We start from the raw sequence: 23,929 nt of genomic DNA, 5'->3' as shown, positions 1-23,929 counted from the left end.
GCTACACACCATTCAATTTCCCGTCAGATAGATGGATCGAATAGCTAATTTCCGACATTTCCAATCTGATTCCCGATCTTTTTCTGATCGATTTTATATAGAAGTGATGGAAAAGCGATCAGAAAACCGATCAGAAATCAGATCGGACCTGTCGGCAATTATCTATTTAATCTGTCTATCTGATGGGAAATTGCATGATGTGTACCAGGCATTAGGCCTGGTACGTACGATACAATTTTCCTGTCAGATCAATGGGAAATTTCCTGTCACTAATTTCTAACAAGACTGATATACGCAAAAAAAAAAAAAAAAAAAAAAAAGATTGCATGGGGCCCCCTAGGTACATACCTACATACCCCCAAGGGAACAGGCGGGCAGCCAGAAAACAAACATCGCCACCACCTCCTGCCTGCGCTACTCCTACAAGGCGTAGGAGTAGCGCAGGCAGGGCCGGTTTTAGACTTTTTTGCTGCCTGAGGCAACTTGCGAGGATGCGCTCCCCCCCCCCCCCCCCCCCCCGAATTGGAGTGATGGCATAATAGCCCCCGACAATTTACACCGCACGTTATAGCTGCGGTGAGCCACCCCAAAAAACAGCCTCAGTATTGGTTGGCAGGCAGTTATAGGTGCCCCCAGTGTTGGTAGCTAGGTACAGTTGCCCCCAGTATAGGTTAGCCAGGCACTCTCTTCACTTCCTGCTTCTGCCTGGTGCTGTCCCCAGACTTCTGCCGCCTGAGGATGTCGCCTCACTTGGCATCATGGGCGGACCAGGCTTACAAGGGAGCTTTATATTTACATGCTTCCAGCATTACAGATCTCTGTGCATCACAGTGGCAGCACACTCTGCTGCCATGCAATGAGCCCCAGATCACATGACTCGGATCATGTGTGTGTGTGTGTGGGGGGAGGGAAACCCGCCGCACTGGAACAGGCAGTGGGCCAGATCTATCAAGAGTGTCTGTGAGACAATATTGGTAGGTTTTTAGAAATCCATGCAGAAATGTCTCAGGCATCTTAAGAAATCCTTAGATTCCTTCTAAAACTGTTGTAAAATAGGTGGAGCTAGGAAGGTCTCTCAGACAGTGCAGTATGTGAGGGGAATTGCTGTTGCTGAGGTAACCAACACACCTGCTGTATTGATAGCAGCAGGCTCTGAGGAGGAATTCAGCAGGGGGGAGGAACACGACATAAATCATGTCTAGCCTGCACTCTGCAATCATTTAGAACTGCTATCAAGCACTTCGTAATCTGCGTCAGTTTAGGGATGGATTTACACTTTTCTTAACTGTAGTGCAGCTCTAGAAATCCACGCTAAATTGCCACTATTATCTAGGATTTAAGAAGGTCCTTATTAACATGCAGAACTGTTGTAAGGATCGGAGAAGATCAGTGTCACACCCAGAGCCTTGATTATTGGTGATCCGCAGAATCACCAATAATACAAGGATTGACCCGATTATATAGCAATCTGCGGAATTGCTAATAATGCGGGCAGATCAGAAAGGGAGTGTACACAGGAACAGTGCAACAAAATACAAATGCAGAATAAATACACTAGATTGTGGAAATGTCCACCACCCGGTAATTCCTCAGAGGTGTGGTTACCTCTGAATAGGAACCACGTGTGTGAGATCCTCCAAGGAAGCAGTGAAGGAATCTCGGCCTCTGGCAGTAACGGTCTGCTAGGGCTGGCGTCTCAGAGAGGCAAGCCTCAGATAGTACCCTACAGTGGGAGACGTTCCACTGAAGGGAGAAAGGTCAGACAAATAGAGGTTCGGCAACAGATCAGGCGGCAACAGTACAGAAACGTGAGACGAGAGAATAGTCAGAAACTAAGCCAATAGTCGATAACGGTACAGGCTGTCAAAGTACAGAATCAGAAAACAGAAGGATGGTCAAGACAGGCACAGAGTCATACACAGGAAATCAAAACAGTTCAATATGCGTATATACTGGTGATGAACCAATATATAACGCAATATCAAATACAAGACTGGCTAAGTGTAACAAGAGCCGGGGTCCTGCCGGATTGTCACATGGGAACTGACTAGGTCTGAGTGCTGACACAGGGTATCGCAAACACAGACGAAGTGTGACTACAAAGCACTTCCTTATATACTGCCTGGGAGAGAAGTCTCCACCCAAGCAGCAACCAATCAGGGCAGGCAAAAAACGTCAGCTGACCTCTAGGTCAGCTGGCACGCTTCCTAGGGGTATAAAGGCGTGCCTGGCGCACGCACGCACCCCCTAGAGGCAAGATGGCAGAGCCCTGATGTGCAGCACGCCGGTGAGTTTGGCGTGGTGCGCCCGGAGTGGATGCGGACAAATTTCCGCATTGGAAAGTCCGCATGCCGGAACGGATGCGACCATATTTCCGCAATCCGTCCGGCGTTGTGGAATTTTCGTTACAACTGTTCTCCCTGCTAGTTAGAACAGATTAAGAAGAAAAAACTGTCGGTAATGCGTTGATAAATCTCCCCCACTGTGTAATATTACCAGTGCTGCGGCTCACCAAATTTCCCTTCCTTGCGGATAATTCATTGGGTCCCTATGGAGCTTCTGCGACTAGCAAATGTCTAAATTTCCTGTTTCCAAACAACTAACTCTGATGTAGATTGAGGGACTACCTGGACCATATTTGGACATAAAGACGGTAGCCAGATATTTTTTGAACTTTTTGATTCTTTTAGATTTCTTTGCAGTTGGTCTTAAATGTTGGCTTCACCAGCAAAGTGCATCCAATTATGCATCAAGTGCTTTGAATTCTGGGCCTGCAGAATGATTCCATGTATTTGTCAAAGTTACAAACAGCCTCCTGTTATATAGGGCAGGTCTTTTATTTATAGCTTCCTTATAGCACATACCCAGAGACTGCCAAAGCCGGAGATCCAGGAATGCAGCGCAGAGAGGCTGAAATGGCGCTCATTATATATAATATATTACAGACATTTAGCTCTGGATGAAGCGGGAACCTCGACATAAGTCATAAATGAGCACACTTTGATGTATGAGGCTGTGTGAGACAAAAGGATAGGGAAATAGCCTCAGCTCTCCCAGATGGCTGTGATTGCAATCTCAGATCTCCAGAAATGGGAGATGACCCTCATAGTCTTCCAATGGTGAAACCAATGGCCCTGTTTATGCTCAAGGCATTTTAGGTGGCTGCCCAGGGCAGCAGAATAAAAGAGGTCACTAGTGATTATCCTAATCTGCTGATTACGTTTCCTTGAAATTTTGTGTAAATTTTCACAAATACGGGCATGCGTAATTACAATTTGGACATGCAGTTCAATTTTTGCATTATTTTACTAACTTAAGCGGTTAGTAGCAAAGAAAGGAATTTTTTTAAAAGACCTTGTAGTTTTTGAGAGAATCAATCTTAAGAATGCAAAGGAAAAATATTTATTTTTAATTGTCATTTTTCTGAGTTTAAAAAATCGATTTTTCTCAAAAACTACAAGTTTTTTTTACAACACTAAAAATAGTCTTCGGGGATTACCACGGTAATCACCCTTCTGGCTGCAAGCCAAGCAGGAAGCGAGGCTCTCTATCGCTTACTTCCTGTGGCCTATATGGGAATTACGGAAAAGTGCAATGCGAACGCAGAAACATTTTACAAAGCTGCGTCGCCGTAGACTTACATGACATCCGGTCACCGAGCATTTTGCCCATACCTCCCAACTTTTTGAGATGAGAAAGAGGGACACTTGAGGGACACTTAAGCCATGCTCCTGCCACACCCCTGATCACGCCCCCACCACACCCCTAGTCACACATACCATAAAGATTTCATAACAAAAATGTGATGTTTTATAATACAAACCACACTGGTCCTCTCTATCCTGGTTCAATTTACTTTATATTAACATTTTAAAATTGGCAATATATCAATATAAAGGATGGGAATAAAGTTTAGAGTCAATCAAACACATTTTTTAGTAGAGAAATACATATATTTACATAGAAAGAGGGACAAAGTCCTGAAAGAGGGACAAATGAGGAAGAAAGAGGGACAGGGCTTCCAAAGAGGGACTGTACCTCCAAAAGAGGGACAGTTGGGAGCTATGATGTTGCCCAACAATGCACTGTTGCTCTCGCGGTAAACTAAGTGCTTCTGGTGCATCTCACCGCACCAGGTATGAGATGCCTTATAGACTTTCAATGGCATAGCATTACTCTGCGGCAAAAAGGGGTAACACAATGCGCCAGTGTGAAAGGGTCCTAAAGGATTTGGAATATTATGATGCACATATTTAAAAAATTGCTGCATTTTAGATATTTTGGTAGGTGGCATCATGCATGCATCTGGCTGTTGTTCATATGCCCCCTCCCCCCCAGTACCGCTCTTTGAACTCTGCTCCAGCTACACCTCAATGCCACATTGTTGCCAGTGCTAGAAAAAGCACCACCTCCTGGGATGATGTCACTTCCTCTTTCCACCGATCAGGGTTTTCAGCCATCAGCCATTGATAAAAAACAGAGAGTTTAGTAGTTTCAGCAATTTTGTAGGTAGAAAAACAAAGTTATGTACCTTCTACAAAACCGGTAAATAGTAACCACTGAGATTATGTTGTTGTTTTATATTACCTGCTGCATCAGTGTTTTAATTCAGCTAACATCTGGAAATGTGCCTGAATAAGGGGACTACATCCCAGAAAGCTTGCATCATTTCACTGTATCAGTTAGCTATTAAAAGGTATTACTTTTACAAAACTTAGTTTTCCCCCTTTTCGGTGTGTATCATCCATGGATGCAGCCCCTCTCCTTCATGAACAGCTCCCTTGAGTAACAGTTTCCCTTTTTCCTGTGTTGCTCCCTATTTTCAGCCTTAGCAACCCCTTTTTCTTGTCCAGGTGCCCCCTTGGCTTACAGCCGCCCAAGGCTGTAGGCCAAGAGGGCCTTTCCAGAAATCCGCCCCTGCTTACACGGTACAGCTACTAGTTACAGCCAATAATTGCAGCAGCTTCTATCTCCTTACACATGATTTTTACTTCCCTGTTAGCATAAATGGTAGTATTCTCACAACACTTAGCTGTTCAGGATTCAATGCTCTGATAACTGGACAATAAGGTACTAATTTCAGGGCATCACTTGTTGCTGGGTAAACTTCCCATCAGGCACCTTTCTCAGGCTGGGATTCACTGCTTTCTGTATACACTTGTAGACAAGCTCATACCTGAGTGTTGGCCATCTCCTACACTTCTTAGCTCCTCCTCACTATCCATTTATGTTGATTATACTATAAGTGTACAAATCTTTTACCAGCAATTTATTCTGCTAACATCTTCCTGTCGTTATTTATGTTTGTATCTCCTCAGGGAGCTCCCGGGGTCCATGGATTAAGTGGAAGTCCTGGAGAAAGAGGACCAGTAGGAGATGTCGGACCCACAGTATGTACATGCCAAACCAAGAGGTCTAGTTATGGTACTGGTACTGGTGCATCTGCTTATGGACAATTTAGTTGATGTCTCCCTAGCCCGAGCTTTAAAAAATATGTAGTTATGAGGCTCGCCGCTCACTGACCCTCTTTCTATTGGATATTATCTGAGGAATGGGGGAAGGTTAGTACAAGGACAATAAACCATCAGAACCCCCAGCTGTACAGAGAGGACAATCAGAACCCTCCTGTTGTACAAGGACAATTAGCCCTCAGAATCTCCTGCTGTACAAGGAAGACAATTAGCCCTCAGAACCCCCCAGCTGTACAAGGAGGACAATTAGCCCCCAGAACCCCCAGCTATACAAGGACAATTAGCCCCTAGAACCCCCAACTGTTCAAGGACAATTAGCCCTCAGAACTCCCAGCTGTACAAGGAGGTCAATTAGCACTCAGAACCCCCAGCTGTACAAGGAGGACAATTAGCCCCTAGAACCCCCAGCTGTACAAGGAGGAGAATTAGGCCCTAGTACCCCCAGCTGTACGAGAAGGACAATTAGCCCCCAGAACCCCTAGCTGTACAAGGACGATAATTAGCACTCAGAACCCCCAGCTGTACAAGGAGGACAATTAGCCCCCAGAACCCTCTGCTGTACAAGGACAATTAGCCCCCAGAACCCCCAGCTGTACAAGGAGGACAATTAGCCCCCAGAATCCCCATCTGTACAAGGATGACAATTATCCCCCAGAACCCTCTGCTGTACAAGGAGGACAATTAGCCCCCATAACCCCCAGCTGTACAAGGAGGACAATTAGCCCCCAGAACCCCCAGCTGTACAAGGAGGACAAATAGCCCTCAGAACCTCCCACTGTACAAGGAGGACAATTAGCCCTCAGAACCTCCCACTGTACAAGGAGGACAATTAGCCCTCAGAACCCCCAGCTGTGCAAGGAGGACAATTAGCCCCCAGAATCCCCATCTGTACAAGGATGACAATTATCCCCCACAACCCTCTGCTGTACAAGGAGGACAATTAGCCCCCATAACCCCCAGCTGTACAAGGAGGACAATTAGCCCTCAGAACCCCCAGCTGTACAAGGAGGACAGTTAGCCCTCAGAACCCCCAGCTGTACCAGGAGGACAATTAGCCCATAGAATCCCCCAGCTGTACAAGGAGGACAATTAGCCCCCAGAACCTCCAGCTGAAGAAGCAATCTCACAGCAGGGTGAGCATGACCATCACTGTATTTTAATATTAAACTTGTGCGTTAATGAGCTGCTCCAGCAGGACTTATGACAGCTGATAAATGTTTCCAGGCCTCACCACTCAGCTTCCAACATGTTTAAATCTGTTCCTCGGAGTCCTGCAGTATTTTTCAAATAGCTAAAAGTCATTAGATTATGATGCAGCTTCAAGATACATCCAGATAGCAGTTATGTGTGGTCTCTCTCTCTCTCTGTTCTAGCTACTATTTTCAACTGAACACAGCCTAACAATTACACTGCATTCTCAGTGATGTCACTGGTCTCTAGTGAATGGATAGGCTGCATTCTCAGTGATGTCACTGGTCTCCAGTGAATGGATAGGCTGCATTCTCAGTGATGTCACTGGCCTCTAGTGAATGGATAAGCTGCATTCTCAGTGATGTCACTGGTCTCTAGTGAATGGATAGGCTGCATTCTCAGTGATGTCACTGGTCTGTAGTGAATGGATAGGCTGCATTCTCAGTGATGTCAAGGGTCTCTAGTGAATGGATAGGCTGCATTCTCAGTGATGTCACTGGTCTCTAGTGAATGGATAGGCTGCATTCTCAGTGATGTCACTGGCCTCTAGTGAATGGATAAGCTGCATTATCAGTGATGTCACTGGCCTCTAGTGAATGTATGGGCTGCATTCTCAGTGATGTCAAGGGTCTCTAGTGAGTGGATAGGCTGCACTCTCAGTGATATCACTGGTCTCTAGTGAATGGATAGGCTACATTCTCAGTGATGTCACTGGTCTCTAGTGAGGGGATAGGCTGCATTCTCAGTGATGTCACTGGTCTCTAGTGAATGGATAGGCTGCATTCTCAGTGATGTCACTGGCGTCTAGTGAATGGATAGGCTGTATTCTCAGTGATGTCACTGGTCTCTAGTGAATGGATAGGTTGCATTCTCAGTGATGTCACTGGTGTCTCGTGAATGGATAGGCTGCATTCTCAGTGATGTCACTGGTCTCTAGTGAATGGATATGCTGCACTCTCAGTGATGTCACTGGTCTCTAGGGAATGGATAGGCTGCATTCTCAGTGATGTCACTGGTGTCTAGTGAATGGATAGGCTGCACTCTCAGTGATGTCACTGGTCTCTAGTGAATGGATATGCTGCACTCTCAGTGATGTCACTGGTCTCTAGTGAATGGATATGCTGCACTCTCAGTGATGGCACTGGTCTCTAGTGAATGGATATGCTGCACTCTCAGTGATGTCACTGGTCTCTAGTGAATGGATATGCTGCACTCTCAGTGATGGCACTGGTCTCTAGTGAATGGATATGCTGCACTCTCAGTGATGTCACTGGTCTCTAGTGAATGGATATGCTGCACTCTCAGTGATGTCACTGGTCTCCAGTGAATGGATAGGCTGCATTCTCAGTGATGTCACTGGCCTCTAGTGAATGGATAAGCTGCATTCTCAGTGATGTCACTGGTCTCTAGTGAATGGATAGGCTGCATTCTCAGTGATGTCACTGGTCTGTAGTGAATGGATAGGCTGCATTCTCAGTGATGTCAAGGGTCTCTAGTGAATGGATAGGCTGCATTCTCAGTGATGTCACTGGTCTCTAGTGAATGGATATGCTGCATTCTCAGTGATGTCACTGGCCTCTAGTGAATGGATAAGCTGCATTATCAGTGATGTCACTGGCCTCTAGTGAATGTATGGGCTGCATTCTCAGTGATGTCAAGGGTCTCTAGTGAGTGGATAGGCTGCACTCTCAGTGATATCACTGGTCTCTAGTGAATGGATAGGCTACATTCTCAGTGATGTCACTGGTCTCTAGTGAATGGATAGGCTGCATTCTCAGTGATGTCACTGGTGTCTAGTGAATGGATAGGCTGTATTCTCAGTGATGTCACTGGTCTCTAGTGAATGGATAGGTTGCATTCTCAGTGATGTCACTGGTGTCTCGTGAATGGATAGGCTGCATTCTCAGTGATGTCACTGGTCTCTAGTGAATGGATATGCTGCACTCTCAGTGATGTCACTGGTCTCTAGGGAATGGATAGGCTGCATTCTCAGTGATGTCACTGGTGTCTAGTGAATGGATAGGCTGCATTCTCAGTGATGTCACTGGTCTCTAGTGAATGGATATGCTGCACTCTGTGATGTCACTGGTCTCTAGTGAATGGATATGCTGCACTCTCAGTGATGGCACTGGTCTCTAGTGAATGGATATGCTGCACTCTCAGTGATGGCACTGGTCTCTAGTGAATGGATAGGCTGCATTCTCAGTGATGTCACTGGTCTCTAGTGAATGGATATGCTGCACTCTCAGTGATGTCACTGGTCTCTAGTGAATGGATATGCTGCACTCTCAGTGATGTCACTGGTCTCTAGTGAATGGATATGCTGCACTCTCAGTGATGTCACTGGTCTCTAGTGAATGGATATGCTGCACTCTCAGTGATGTCACTGGTCTCTAGTGAATGGATATGCTGCACTCTCAGTGATGGCACTGGTCTCTAGTGAATGGATATGCTGCACTCTCAGTGATGTCACTGGTCTCTAGTGAATGGATATGCTGCACTCTCAGTGATGTCACTGGTCTCTAGTGAATAGATAGGTTGCATTCTCAGTGATGTCACTGGTCTCTAGTGAATGGATATGCTGCACTCTCAGTGATGTCACTGGTCTCTAGTGAATGGATATGCTGCACTCTCAGTGATGTCACTGGTCTCTAGTAAATGGATATGCTGCACTCTCAGTGATGTCACCGGTCTCTAGTGAATGGATAGGTTGCATTCTCAGTGATGTCACTGGTCTCTAGTGAATGGATATGCTGCACTCTCAGTGATGTCACTGGTCTCTAGTGAATGAACAGGCTGCCTTCTCAGTGATGTCACTGGCCTCTAGTGAATGGATAGGCTGTATTCTCAGTGATGTTAGTTTAACCCTGCAGCATCTTCTTGGACCCCATATTTCCTGACTTCCACTAAAGCTATTGATCGGCAATGGCTGTCTCCCATCTGCTTTCACTGCAGATTTCTGTTCACTGAGCTGAGTCCTCGTTAATTCTTCCCTCTCGTGTCTTTGCAGGGTCTTCCGGGCACCCGAGGGGAGAAGGGCGAGAAGGTGAGTGGTAATTAGCAGAGCTTTTTATGGAAAGACTAATTGCTCCTCTCTTGATTAAAGCGATGAGGCTGGTGTGATATGACGGGCAGGAAATCACTTCCCTCCTGATCAGATCTTCTGGTGGAATTATGCAAGGAATGGGGCCGTTGTGTGCACGCTCTTCCCATCTGGTTTAATGATTTATGTTTCAGCACCATTCACTGCTTAAAGCAGACCTGAACTCAGAACTTCCTCTCTGCTCTAAAAGATAAGCAACAGCACAATTACCTTTAAAGAAAAACATTTCTTTCTAACAGCCGATACAAATCCTGCAATATATCTGCAGTGTGTCTGCTTCCTGCTTTCATGGAAGCAGGCATAGAGTTAACATCCTGTGTTTACAAATGAGCTCTCTTCCATGGCAGTCAGCTGACACAGCTGAGAAATCAAATTACAATTATTAATAGCCACAGATGAAAGGGAATTAGACAGGCTAAACTCTCTAAATACAAACAGGGTACATTTCTCTGTTTTCCCTTTGTCCTGTGCAAGAGTTCAGGTCCACTTTAAAGGATACTAGTGGTGAGAGGTATATGCAGGCTGCCATATTTATTTCCTTTTAAACAATACCAGTTGCCTGGCAGTCCTCCTGACCAACTGTCTGTAATACGTTTACCCATAAACCCTGAACAGGCATACAGCAGATCAGATACTCTTGACTCAGCAGACTCAGGTTTTACTGCATTAGCCATATACTTGTTCAAGGGTTTTGAGTCAGACACTACTTAATGGAGTTATCAGCCTTTTATAAGTAATATAAGGGCTACTTACCCGGGGCTAACCATCTGGTAACCCAATCTCTACCTGTGATGAACACTGATCATTGAGATGTTTCGAGAAGAGTAAGTTTTGCCTTGACCCTCACTCAGGACTTGCAGTATGGTCCGGTCCAGTCCGAAGCCCCGGGTAAGTAGCCATATTTTTACTTATAAAAGGCTGATAACTCCTTTAAGCCAGAAGATTAAGAGGATTTCCAGACAACTGACATTGTTTACAAGGAAATAAATATGGCAGCCCCCATATCCCTCTCACCTCGGGTATCCTTTAAGGATTGAGTTGAGAAACTCTGGATTAGAGGATCCGTGAAGGTACATAAAGAGCTTTTTCCTACAGAAGGAGAATACGTATAATCGTGTAACTACTTACCGCTACTTTTAGTCAGCCTGGACCTCTTCTTTAAAGGCCACGTCTTTCCTAAACAGGGAGAAGCCCAGTCCGTGGCGGCCCTTTACCATTTGGTGAACCAGGTGTGTGAGAGGCTCATTCAGGGTGAGTGCCCTTCAAATAGTTTACAGTTTCTGTACCTGAATTGCATAATTATATGTTGTATCTGTCTCAGACCTCAGAAAGGTCCACCAGTCCCTGATGCATTAACATGTCTGATTTATGTTCCCTGCTGTGTTTGTCTTTGTTCGGTTACACAGCTCACCTGGTGAAACTGGACACTGTTCTCCGAGGTCAGGACATCCAGCCTGTCCCTCTCTGGGATGTGGAGTTGAAGCCTGGAGAACCTGGTCCACCTGGACCACCAGGACCACCAGGAGAACAAGGTGAACCTGGTGTCGATGGGGCATTTGGTTATCCGGCCAGGAATGGATACCCAGGAGAAAGAGGTACATCTACACACCAAGTAGATTGGCATAAGGTAGCAGGTGTACAAATATAGGAGGTTCAGCTAAAAGCTGGGGCTGAGTTTCTGCACAACCAGTGTAGTCCATGACCTAGGAGATAGATCTACCAGGGGTGGTCACCAGCCTTGGCTTATTAATAATAATCATTGATTTTTATTCCACATTTACCGGGAGCACAAGGTGTTACCCTTGTATATGTACCTGAAACTGAGCCGCTAGACTAAAGTGATGATTAGGGAGAGCTAGAGATAGTAGGAAATGCCGATTTCCGATTCCGTGGATTTTGGATTACGATTTCCGAGGAGCCTTTTTATTTTGGTCATTTTCTATATTGTCTGGCCAAATGCTTCCAAGTTGACTCTGCATTCTCTGATTGGTCCAATGTTTCCGAGTTCTGTGAATGGGCTAAAATTAACGAGTTGCGGTAATGCGGCATTTCTGCACAAATCCAATTTCCGTTTTCCATTTCGCAATCAGAAATGCCGATTACCAACCAGAAATGCAGAAATGTAATTTCTGCTGAATCCTAATACGCATCCCTAGGGAGAGGGACCAAGTATAAAGGCTAAGTGCATTCTTCCTGTACTCTGCTAGAGAACTTTAACTCCTCCCTCTTACCCAAAACTAGAGTCCTATTGTAAGACTAACCATCTGGTAACCCAATCTCTACCTGTGATGAACACTGATCATTGAGATGTTCCGAGAAGAGCAAGTTTTGCCTTGACCCTCACTCAGGGCTGGCGCTGCCATTAAGGCAAAGGGGCAATTGCCCCGGGCCCCCAACAGCTTCCTGGACCCCCTGCGCTGCCAGAACTCCAGGTGTTCTTTTCTCCAACTGCTCCAGGCCCCTGTAAATACGTGTAGCTGGCTGCATGGCATTGCAACGATGATTAGGAGATACATAGGCCACATGCTTCCGGACCACAGCCCCCACAATCCCTTGCATCGCCTACTGCTTGTACCATGTGACTGCTCATTGGCTAGGAGGCGTCATCTGATATGAGCAGGCAATGCAAGATATTGTGGGGACTGTAGAGTGGATGCGTGTAGCCTCTACATATCCTATGCAGTGCTGCAATGCAGAACACAATTAGTGGCTCTCCCTCGGTCAGTGTGGACATGTGGCAGGCCAGATCTGGGGCCACAGGGGCTGACTTTGGTGGGGGTGGGGGTCACCTTTGCTCCGGGGCCCTCCTGCTGCTTAAACTGGCTCTGCCCTCACTTCATAGTATCTATCATGTGTTCCTTCTTTTCCTAGATGCTTGTTGAGGCATCTTATATTAAATAGTCATTTATATTTTAGGAGCAAAAGGATATCCTGGAGAGAAAGGACCTCCGGGACAAGATAGAGAAGGCCCAGCAGGACCCTCAGGGCCAACAGGTAGTCACTCTACACCATCTTCTGGAAACATACCTCTTTATGTTGCTGATTAAGATCACTAAATTTGATTTTTATCACCCAGGTCTACCAGGAAAAGAGGCATTTGGAAATCAAGGACCCTCAGGCTTCCCTGGTCGACCTGGTCCTTCTGGAAGTCCTGGGGATCCTGGACAACATGGACCTCCAGGGGTAGGAGGTGGTTGTGAAGCATCATTATGCTACCCATCAGGTAACTGGTGACTATAGATTACTTGGTCAGTTTTTCTGAAGTATTTCATCACAGACAGATACCAGTGTTTTCCCCAAAATAAGATAGTGTCTTTTATTAACTTTTGCACCAAAAGGGGATGTCTTATACTTCTATGAACACACAAGTTCCTGTGCTGTGTGTTCAGAAATTTTTCAGAAATCAGAAACTTTTATTTCGCCAAGCTCGACTGGGTCGTGCCCGGAATTGGGCTTGGCACTTACAGGGTACTGATACACGGTACACAGTAGTTACAGATAGAGGACATGCAGTAGTAACAGAACATTATACAGAAAAACAGAGCATTAAAGAACATGTATGCAGAGGGAGACAATGGCATAAGTTACAATACAATAAAAAAACAACCAAAAAAAGTACGCTTGAGCTATGTGCAAAGTGCCTCAGTGCGTCTTGGTATTTTGGGGTGGGGATAGGCATTTCCATGGCGAGAGTTCAGGAGGTTGACAGCAGAGGGAAAGAAACTGTTCTTATGTCTTGAGGTCCTGGTGTAGATGGATCGGAACCGGAGCTTCCGGCTCGAGGGGAGCTGATTAAAGAAGCGGTAGCCTGGGTGTGAGGGGTCGTTGGCAATCTTTAATGCTCTGGTGTTCAGCCTGGAGTGGTAGAGGAGGTCCAGAGTGGGAAGGGATCTTCCGATGATCCTCTCTGCAGATTTGATGACCCTCTGCAGTTTGAGCTTGTCGCTGGCGGAGGAGCTGGTGTACCAGACCAGGATGGAAGAGCATAGGACGGATTCGATCGTGGCTGAGTAGAAATTTGTCAGCAGTTTTTGGGCCATACCGAACTTTTTCAGTTGGCGGAGAAAGAAAAGTCTCTGTTGGGCTTTCCTCTGTGTTGAGGTCGTGTTGGTGTTCCACCTCAGGTCATTGGAGATAGTTGTGCCCAGTAGGCGGACACTGGGGACTCTTTCCACTTCCATGCCATCCATGTGGATTGGAGGCGGGGTAGAAGCGCTCCTCCTGAAATCAACAATCATCTCCACCGTTTTTGCTGTGTTTAGGACCAAACCGTTCTCTCTGCACCAGCTGCATATGCTTTCGACCTGGTGGCGGTACGCCTTCTCATCGTTTTTGGTGATGAGACCCACAATGGTCGTGTCATCGGCAAATTTGTCCTGCCTTCCCCACTGTGCTGCCTCTTCCCCTGCTGGATCCACCTCTTGTGTGCTCCTGTGTCCTCCTTGTACCTTTAGTGTCCTCCCGGTGTCCACCTCTGTACCCATGTGCTCCTCTGTTCCCGTGTCCTCCTCTGTACCCATGTCCTCCTCTATCCCGTGTATTCCTGTGTCCTCCTTTTACCCCCAGCTCCATGGCAATGGGTCTCGCCAAACTTTAACCTATGGGGGAGAAGTATGGGAACCTGTGTTTCTACTGGAGCTGATGGTCGTTATTGGGCCAATCACTGCACTTCTTGAGTAGCAGCAAGTGCAGTGATTGGTCCATGGTCCTGCCCACGAGACCATCAGCTCCAGTAATAAAACCTTTTAGTCTTACTGTCACTAGGGCTTTCTTTTGGGGGAGGGCTTATATTTTGAGCTTGCTCCAAATTCCTGCTAGGGCTTAATTTCAGGGAAACAGGGTATCACAAGAAATTCATGGAGATGAAGAAACTAGCAGACTAGCTTCATATGTTTCTGTACCTTCAGGGCTTAGCCTAATAATCTGTTCATACACCGAGGACTAGTAGTTACCACCTGAAGAACAAAATAATCTACTAGAAAACATTTCTATTACCATTAAGTGCCTAAAAAGTAACCTTACCATTCTATGGTAGCTTGTAGAGTAAACAATTTGTGTACCTGTTTCTTTCATCTCTATATGAAGTGTATGTGTATGTATCCTAATACATTATGACTATTATGTCAGTGTTCTGTGAGGCTAAGCTACATAAAGACAGGATGTTTATGGGTAATATAATAATTTGCAGTTGGATGAACACGTCTTTATCGCCTGCCTGGCATCGTGTTCCTGAGGTTGTTTATCAATAATGGGAACCAATGGGTTAGATCCTCCCGAAGTGTTGCCACTAATCTTCTTTGAGGGGAGGGAGGGAGGGAGAGAGGGAGGGATGAATGTTGGGGGAGACGGAGGGAGGGGGGTATCATTGTTCTTCAGTGTCAGTGGGTCATTGCAGGGCCTGACCAAGGCACAGGCGAGAGAGGCTACAGCCTCAGGGCGCAGTGTAGGAGGGGCGCACAGCTCACACAGCCATCATTCCCTTATTATGTTTGAAGCAGAGAAAAATAAGAAAAGGGGATGCATGGCAGTGGCTGCAAGCCGGATAACTAGTTGGGGGCCCTGGGGCACCTCAGTCTAATAGCAATCAGTGTGTGACGGCTGGGGTGGGAAGGATGGGGGGGCACGCTTTGGTGTCTCAGCCTTGGGTGCTGGAGGACCTTGTCCTGTCTCTGGGTCATTGTTCTGGAATCAAAGTCTTAGTGTGTCATCATTATTTGCTCCCCAAGTGTCAGTGTGTCATTGTTCTGTGATCCTCTGTGTCATTGTTCTTGGACCCCCAAGTGTCAGTTTGCCATTGTTCTTATGGTGGACATACATCAGGCGACTTGGGTTGAAATTACTCGCATAAGTCGACTGGACATGCTGCAGGCTGTAGGGCAATTGAGTGCGCAGCTCTAACGATGACCAATATTGAGACAAGATAAATGCAATGAAAACCTGGCACTGCCCCCCCTAATGTTTAATGCCCCCCCCTAGTGCCCAGTACAAGTGGTACGTTAACTGTCCACAGCCACTGCTTGCTCCGAACATCCTGCACTGTCCATACATGTGCGCTACGTGGTTGCCTAGTAACGTGGGTGCGTGTGTGACGTCAGACATCACGCGTCCACGTCTGACGTCACACGCACCCTTACTAGGCAACCACGTGGGGCACGCATGTATGCATGGCCGGCCTTTGACCTGAGTGACCAGAGCGGTCGATCAGGGCGCCGGCTTCCAGGGAGCGCACGTGATGTGCATTAAACTGGCCCTGGCTGAATCTATACCTGCTGCCTGCAGGCTTCGGGTCCGTCTGTGGCTGCTGCGAGTGGTAGATCCGCCCCCTGGTGCCGCTGGGGACAAAGACTCCAGGAACCTGCTGCTGCCTCTTGCTGAGTCTGTGTGCCAGTAACACCACCTGCTGCTCACAGGCGATGTCTGCTCTGCGCACTAATCAGTGAGAAACCTGCTTGTCACTTCTGACTCCTGGACAGCTTCTGTCCCCAGCTACAAGCAGTAAAGTAAGATTCTCCAACTGCCTCCCAGTTGGGGAAGTGTGTGTGTGTGTGTGGGGGGGGGGGAGAATCTGCCCATATACACTAAAGGGGTGTAATCTGCCTATATACGCTAAAGGAGGGGAGGGGGGAATCTGCCTATATACACCAAAAGGGATCTGAGTATATACGCTAAAGGGGGATTCTGCCTATATACACTAAAAAGGAAGGGGGGTGTCTCCTTGTATATACTAAAAGGGATCTGCCTATATACACTAAAGGAGGATCTACCTATATATATATTAAAGGGGGGATCTGCCTATATACACTAAAGGGGGGATCTGCCCATATACACTAAAAGGGAGGGGGAGATCTGCCTAAATACACCAAAGTAGGGGATCTGCCTATATACACTAAGGGGGGAATCTGCCTATATACTGTACACTAAAGGTGATCTTGCACATGGTCATGTGTGTCTGCGTGCACACGGGTGCAAAGAGGATGAATGGGGGGGGGGGGCACCAAAATCTGGTAACGCTCAGGGCGCTGTGAAACCTAAGGCCGGCCCTGCATGTATGGACAGCGGAGGCTGCGGACAGGTATTGTATACCTTGCATGGGGCACCGGGGGGACATTTATCATTAGGGCGGAAAGCGTCGGGTCCGCGAGGTGGTTGGATAGAGCGTCACAAGGCTGATTCTGGATTGAATTCAGCATGTAATTGATGGGTAATCTGCCTGTGTTGTATGGGCAGCCGACAGATCTGTCTCTTGGTGGAATCTGCCCATTATTGCTAGATGTGTGGGTACTTTTAGTTTCAAAAGTTTTTATTTGTCAAAAGACAATTTGAAAGTCAAAGTTTGTCATTGTTCTTGGACCCCAAGTGTCAGCGTGTCATTGTTTTGGGGCCCAGAATGTCAATGTGTCATTAGAAGTATTAATGGGCTATTATTCCAGGATCACAATTTTCAGTGTGTCATTGTTCTTTGTCCCCCAGTATCAGTGTGTCCTAGTTCTTGGGCCCCCAAGTGCCAGTGTGCCATTGTTGAAAGCCCCATCCACACGCTCAACAGCGGTCTTTTATGCAGCACAATTATCAAACAACTTTTGTTGTGAAACAACCCAAAACAAGTTGTTTGCTATTGTTTAAACAACTGATAAGACTGATAAGACGTCAATCCAACTGTTGGATTGACACTTTATCAGTCTTTCAGTTCTTTGAACAACAGAAAACAACTTTTTTGGGTTGTTTCACAACAAAAGTTGTTTGATAATTGTGCTGCATAAAAGACCGCTGTTGAGCGTGTGCATGGGGCTTAAGGCTACCAGTGTTAGAATGCCATTGTTCATTCTTATGGGGCATTATCTGTATTTTGGGACCCCAATTATATCACATTACCATTATTCTAGGCTTGAATAATCTGTACTGTGTAGCAGGAAATTCTGTATATCTGATAATCTTCATAGCACTATGCTTGTCCTCTGGCCACTCTGTGCTAGAAATAAACACTCTGTGTAAGTTCACCCAGGCGTCTCTATCTTCCATTTCCAGGAACTGAGGAGTTGGACCTCATACCCTGACCCCCTTCCTGCCCAGCAGCACAGCGGGTGAATCCAGCTGAGATCGGAGATGGCTTTCCTGATGCTGAAGCCGGTTAGGAACGCAGTACGACAGTCATCCAGGTTTAAACTCTCTCCCTGCAGTCAAGAACTGCTCTGCAATTCAAACGAAGAGGCCCAGGGCATCCAGAGCAATGAGCACCATTCCGCATTATTTCACAGTGTGATATTTAAATAACTTACCGCTTGAGGGGCATTGTACAGAAGCCATGGAGGAGGAAACCCTCGGATGTTATTCGCTTGTCCGCTGCTGTTTGGATGATCGTGCAACCACAACTATAAACAATCATCTCCAATAGTTCATGGGCCTTCTTGATAGCTCATGAATCATTAATGAATCTCCCACATACTATCATTCGATTAATCCATGTTTAGGTGGCTCATTCAGCCTACAGCCTGGGGGATGCAAGTCAACTGCAATAATGTTGAAGTGGACATCCTGCCTACCTTGCTTGCGTTATTTTCATAGTATGTAGAGAAGCTGTTCCGTAGGTCTGATGCAATGTTCTTTCTAAGAGACCTGGCTGTTGCCATGGCAAAAATAGAGCTTAGATGGATTGTGGTGATGGCCCTTGGGACGCTAGTCTACTTTAGAGAACACAGCAGGAAATCTCATAGGGAAATTTTGCTAATGTGATTGGGTGGATGGCACCCTCTGATAGATTTCCGATAGGTTGCGGTAAACTATGCCCACACTATTAGGCCAATCACAGTGCTTTGCGCTGTAAGAGGGTGCTGTGATTGGAGAGAACTGTTCCCTATGAGGTTTACTGCTGGGTCCCTTAAACTAGACTAGTGCCTCCCTTGGTACCCCATTGGGCTGACCCAATCAGTATGCATGCAGAAGATCGTTCAGGACAGAAAAGTGAACCGCCTCCTTATTTCTTACGGGATTCTGTAGGGCAAGGGTGTCAAAATAAATCATGTAAGGGGCCCAAATCTACAACACAGTCTAGATTGTGGGTAAAATTGAAACTATTCAGTAAATGTTAAAGCTCGATAAACAAACAAAGTGTCATAAGCTTCAGGGATGGAGTGTGGCCTATAGGGACCTGCTGCTCCTCCCCCTTCTGCAGAGCAGTTCAATTTCCCTGCTCCAGTGCAGCTTTGGGTTTCCTCTGTTCCTCTTGACAGTCACATGCTCTATGCTGTAAACCTATGGCTCTGAATGCATGTCATGTGATTGGAAGCTGGAGGTATGCAGCATAGAGCATGCGGCTGCCAGGAAGAACAGAGACACGACGCAGTGCTGGAGCAGCTAAATGTTACACTGCTCTCAGGTCCAGATTTAAATCACAAGACCCTATAGGCACAGATGTCCTGGAACCCTAAACTACACCCTTCTCAAACCCAGAAACCCTCTGCCGAACCGCAGAGCAAGTATGCTCATTGGCCAAGCTGTCACTTCTCCCTTAGTTCTATTGGCTGTCAAAGGTAGCTACAATTAGGTAGCCAGACCTATCCTCAGTATTAAGTAGCTAGAGGTGCCTGTTAATACTGAGGTTCCTCTGGCTACCTAATGCTAAGTAGCTAGAGGTGCCCTTTAGCATTAGGTAGCCAGAATAACCTCAATATTAAGTAGCTGGAGGTGCCCCGAGTGAAGGGAGAGCTGGCTCTTCTCCGGAATCTGCATAGGTAAGGATGGAGGGAGGCACTTGGGGAGGGGAGTGGGCCACCTTTCCATCATCAGACGCCTGTAGGCACATGCCTACAGTGTCTTATAGTAGCTCCGGCCCTGCTCCTCTACAACACTTCTCTGCAATGTGGGGAGAGGATGCCGGGGGAAGAAAAGGGGTGTGTGTTTTACTAGGCGCACAGGGAGGTGGGGCGGAGTTTGCATACCAAGAGTAAGCCACTTCACAGCCAATTTCACTGGAGAGGCGGTGGGTTGTTGCTCCACCCCTGCTTGAATGTCATTGTTACAGCCAGAAACCGTGTCACCAGTGTGTTTCCTTGGAAGGTCTTGGGAGCCACATAAAATGCCCATGCGGGCCGCATTCGACCCACGGGCCTTAGGTTTGACACCTGTGCTATAGTGGATGGTGGAGGGAGATGTCCTTAAAGAAAGCGGGGACCTTCCAGTGGCCAATGCTAAAGGGCAGGGAACAATTTTGTTGCCCTTTCAGAAAAGGAGGGTTGGGGGAAGCCAATGAGGGAGCTATCCTGGTGTTGTATGATCAAAACCTATAACAAAAGATGGGGGTGAGGGAGCTACTCACATGGGTTTGTTTTCTAATAATAATCAGGCAACCATTTGTGTACTTGGAGGGATGTTTTGCTTAGGGCCACCTCTACAGTGCAGATTATGATAGTTGCTCTCTTACTGAAGCCAATGGTACCCTCCTTTGAAGGGGTCTTACTTGGGATCCTGGATAACACTGCAAGGAAAGGCATCTGGATAGGATAAAATAAATATCAGTATACAGAGCCCCATGTATTTCTCTGCCAATCAACTTCTGCACCCACTAGAGGAGGTCATTCGAAATACTAATAATGCCAGATGGCATACAAATGTAATGCAAATCACATGCATCTTGGAATAAGACCTATCAAAATTAGCAGGAGGTGATTTTAATTGGCCCAAATTTATTCTGCATACCGTTTGTATTGAAATTTGCATGCAATCCAGAATTAGTTGCATCTCGTTGACCAATTGTAATGCCCATCAATATTTGTTAAGCTACCTTCTTTAGGGACATCCGACCCGAGGCAAACCTACCTAAGGTAAACACAGAGGATGTTCATGCTGGTACTACATACCTCTGTGCATTGTCCTTTCCTCTCTTTGTCCTGACAAGTGGCGGAGGGGCTGATGAAGATCAGGGAGGCCTCTGGGGCATCCAGAAACTTCCTGCTGCAGTGAATATCTAACTTTTTCTTTCGCCACAGATTTGCTTTAAGGGGAGTGAATGGGGAGGGGAAGAGGAGTGATGGGAGGGAGCATGGCTGCAAGCCCGCCTCTTCCTGGCTGAAAATTTTTCTTTAGCCAAAAGTCATATTTTTCAAGGAGTGATTATGGAGACCAGTAGGGAGGAGTAGAGGAAAGGACAATGCACGCAGGTATGTGGATCCAGCATGACCTTACCTCTGTACTTACCTTGGGTAGCTTTGCCTCAGGTCACGTGTGCTTTAAGTGAAGTGTACAGACATTTTCTGAAATTGTTCCACCTCTTTTCCCTCATTTGTAAAGTTAAAGGACCACTATCGCGGAAAAAGTAGGCAGTTAAAATCTGACAGAACCGACAGGTTTTGGTCCAGTCCATCTCCTCATGGGGGATTCTCGGGGTTTTTTTTTTCTTCTCAACAGCATTTCCTGAACAGCAGTTTAACTGTCAAAATGGCAAGATACCAGCCAGCCTCCCTACTCACTTGCATGCTATTTTGTCAGTTAGACTTTGCAACTGCTGGACAGGAAATGCTTTTGAAAACAAAGTCTAACTGACAAAATAGCATGCAAGTGAGTAGGGAGGCTGGCTGGTATCTTGCCATTTTGACAGTTAAACTGCTGTTCAGGAAATGCTGTTGAGAAAAAAAAACAAAAAACCAAGAGAATCCCCCATGAGGAGATGGACTGGCCCAAAACCTGTCAGTTCTGTCAGAGTTTAACTGCCTACTTTTTCCACTATAGTGGTCCTTTAACAGAATGGATATAAGATCTTTAAAGAGGAACTCCAGTGAAAATAATGTAATAAAAAAAGTGCTTCATTTTTACAATAATTATGTATAAATGATTGTCAGTTTGCCTATTGTAAAATCTTATAAATCCCTGATTTACATTCTGACATTTATTACATGGTGAAATTTTTACTGTTGGCAGGTGATGTACTGTAGCTGCTGCATGTTTTTTTGGCAGTTGGAAACCGCTGTAAACAGCTATTTCCCACAATGCAACAAGGTTCACTGCCAAGAAACTGCCAGGAGTACCTTGGTCCTCAGAGTTTCTTGTGGGAGGGGTTTCACCACAATATCAGTCATACAGAGCCCCCTAAAGATCAGTTTGTGAAAAGGAATAGATTTATCATGTAAAAGGGGGTATCAGCTACTGATTGGGATGAAGTTAAATTCTTGGCCACGGTTTCTCTTTAAATAGGTCTAACTGTCATTTTCTGTTGGTCAAAATCAGTATGCCAATGATCTCCACAAAACCCAGGTTAACTGAAAGAACTGTAAAATGGGATAAATATGTGTACATGACATATAAGTTGTCCAAATCCTGCCTGCGTGTCATATATATATCGTCTCTTCACACAGAGATTACAAGAAGCAAAGACAATGTCCGGAAATCTACAGCAGCCAATAAGACTTCATATTACTGCAGACATAACTCAATTAGCCGAATTCTCATTGGTCATTAATGTTGCTATTTATTAGTCCCTGTTATATTAATTTTATTGTTATTTTTAGCCCACTGTTTGTATGTTCTGTCCATGTTTCTTAAGTTCTGTTTATATTATTTAGGTGTACTATTACTTATATTTTTATATTTCGAAGGCAGTGTCCCCCTTTAAGGTTTGAAACGTGTATGCCACCCCTACACTACTAATAAAGTTCTGGTTCTAATCCAAGTCATCCTCCCAGTTTTCTGACCTGTTTCTGAAAAACTTCGTCTCCACTAATTTTGGTGCTACTTACATGTAAAGCCTGGTATACACATCCAGTTTTGATTAGCCACATGGAAGTAGTATAATTGGCCAGTCATTGACCCAGCAAAGTTGGATGTATGTTGGGGTGGTGGGGCTTGTGAAGCTGTGAGCTATGCCGTGCAGGACCTCCCAAGATGGACAGGTCATAGCAGAGTGTTCAGACAAATGGGGGTGGTAAAATTCTTCCGTGACTGGCCAATCATAATTGAAAGCATGTGCCAGGCATTGGCCAATCATGATTGAAAGTTGCATTGCGCCTGGTACACACTATCAATTATGATTGGCCAATCACTGACCAATTTTACCACCTCCTTGTAGCAGAGCCGGGACAAGGTCCTTCAGCACCCAAGGCAGAGACAGCAAAGTGCGCCCCTCCATTCCTCCCACCCCAGCCGTCACACACTAATTGCTATTAGACTAAGAGGCGCCCCAGGGCCCCCAACATCCCCAACACCTTACTCTCTAGTTATCTGGCTTGCAGTCACTGCTATGTATGCCCTTTTGTTATTTCTTTGTGCTTCAAACACAATTGGGAATGACAGCTTAATGAATTGTGTGCCCCCTCCTACACTGCGCCCTGAGGCTGGAGCCTCTTCAGCCTCTGCCCGGCCCTGCCTTGTAGTATAAAGGTTTACCTACACAATCTGTGTACATTATATTGAATATCGGTAGACCCTCATTCTACATTGAGGTGGTAAAATTGGCCACTGATTGGGCAATTATAATTGAAAGTGTGTACCAGGCTTAAAGAGACACTGAAGCGGAACAAATTTTTTTTTTATATAATGATTTGTATGTGTAGTACAGCTAAGAAATAAAACATTAGGAGCAGATACATAAGTCTAATATTGTTTCCAGTATGGGATGAGTTAAGAAACTCCAGTTATCATCTATGCAAAAAAGCCATAAAGCTCCACGACTAGTCGCAGAGAGCTCTGTCTTCTGAAGCTTGTTATCTCAAGATCTCAAGTGTATGGCACTGTATTGTTATTTTTCCTGCAGAGAACAGTTAAAAAGTTCATTAGCCTGCTCTGTAAAATCATTTAGAATGCTGAGTAGTGTATGAACTGCAAATATTAGAGAATGATGCAATGTTATAAAAAAAAAACTATATAACTGAAAATAAAAATGAGGATATTTTCTTTGTTACTAATGTTCTAGTAATTATCCGTACTACGCAACCAATTCATTATATCATTTTTTTTTTCACTTCAGTGTCTCTTTAAGGCCACATACACACTTTCTATTTTGATTGGCAAATTGCTGGCCAATTTTACCACCTCCACTTAGTATGAGGGCCAACAGATTTTAACTAATATAGCAAGATTGTGTAGGTAAGCTCTCATATTACATTGTTTGGGCAACACTCAGGAAAATAGCAGCATGCAGTGCAGGGGACTGTAGCACCCCTCCACCTTCCTGTCCTGT

At 45.7% G+C, this 23,929-nt stretch overlaps 1 protein-coding gene across 2 annotated transcripts in view; it reads left to right on the top strand.

The window, feature by feature from the left end:
• COL20A1 (collagen type XX alpha 1 chain) overlaps nt 1-21,063 on the top strand; it is a 298,926-nt gene extending 277,863 nt beyond the window's left edge. For both annotated transcript variants that reach the window (XM_068264036.1, XM_068264037.1), the window contains exons 32-38: nt 5,319-5,390; nt 9,673-9,708; nt 10,950-11,016; nt 11,172-11,360; nt 12,682-12,759; nt 12,842-12,988; nt 17,791-21,063. In XM_068264036.1, coding sequence (XP_068120137.1) covers nt 5,319-5,390; nt 9,673-9,708; nt 10,950-11,016; nt 11,172-11,360; nt 12,682-12,759; nt 12,842-12,988; nt 17,791-17,819 — 618 coding nt within the window. In that variant the 3' untranslated portion in view covers nt 17,820-21,063. The remainder of the gene's footprint in view (nt 1-5,318; nt 5,391-9,672; nt 9,709-10,949; nt 11,017-11,171; nt 11,361-12,681; nt 12,760-12,841; nt 12,989-17,790) is intronic.
• Nucleotides 21,064-23,929: the final 2,866 nt, after the last annotated feature.

The sequence above is a fragment of the Hyperolius riggenbachi genome, chromosome 12 (assembly GCF_040937935.1).
Source record: "Hyperolius riggenbachi isolate aHypRig1 chromosome 12, aHypRig1.pri, whole genome shotgun sequence".
In the NCBI taxonomy this organism is placed as follows: domain Eukaryota; kingdom Metazoa; phylum Chordata; class Amphibia; order Anura; family Hyperoliidae; genus Hyperolius; species Hyperolius riggenbachi.
Note: the sequence above shows the minus strand (reverse complement) of the source record. Positions and strands in the feature narration are given on the sequence as shown.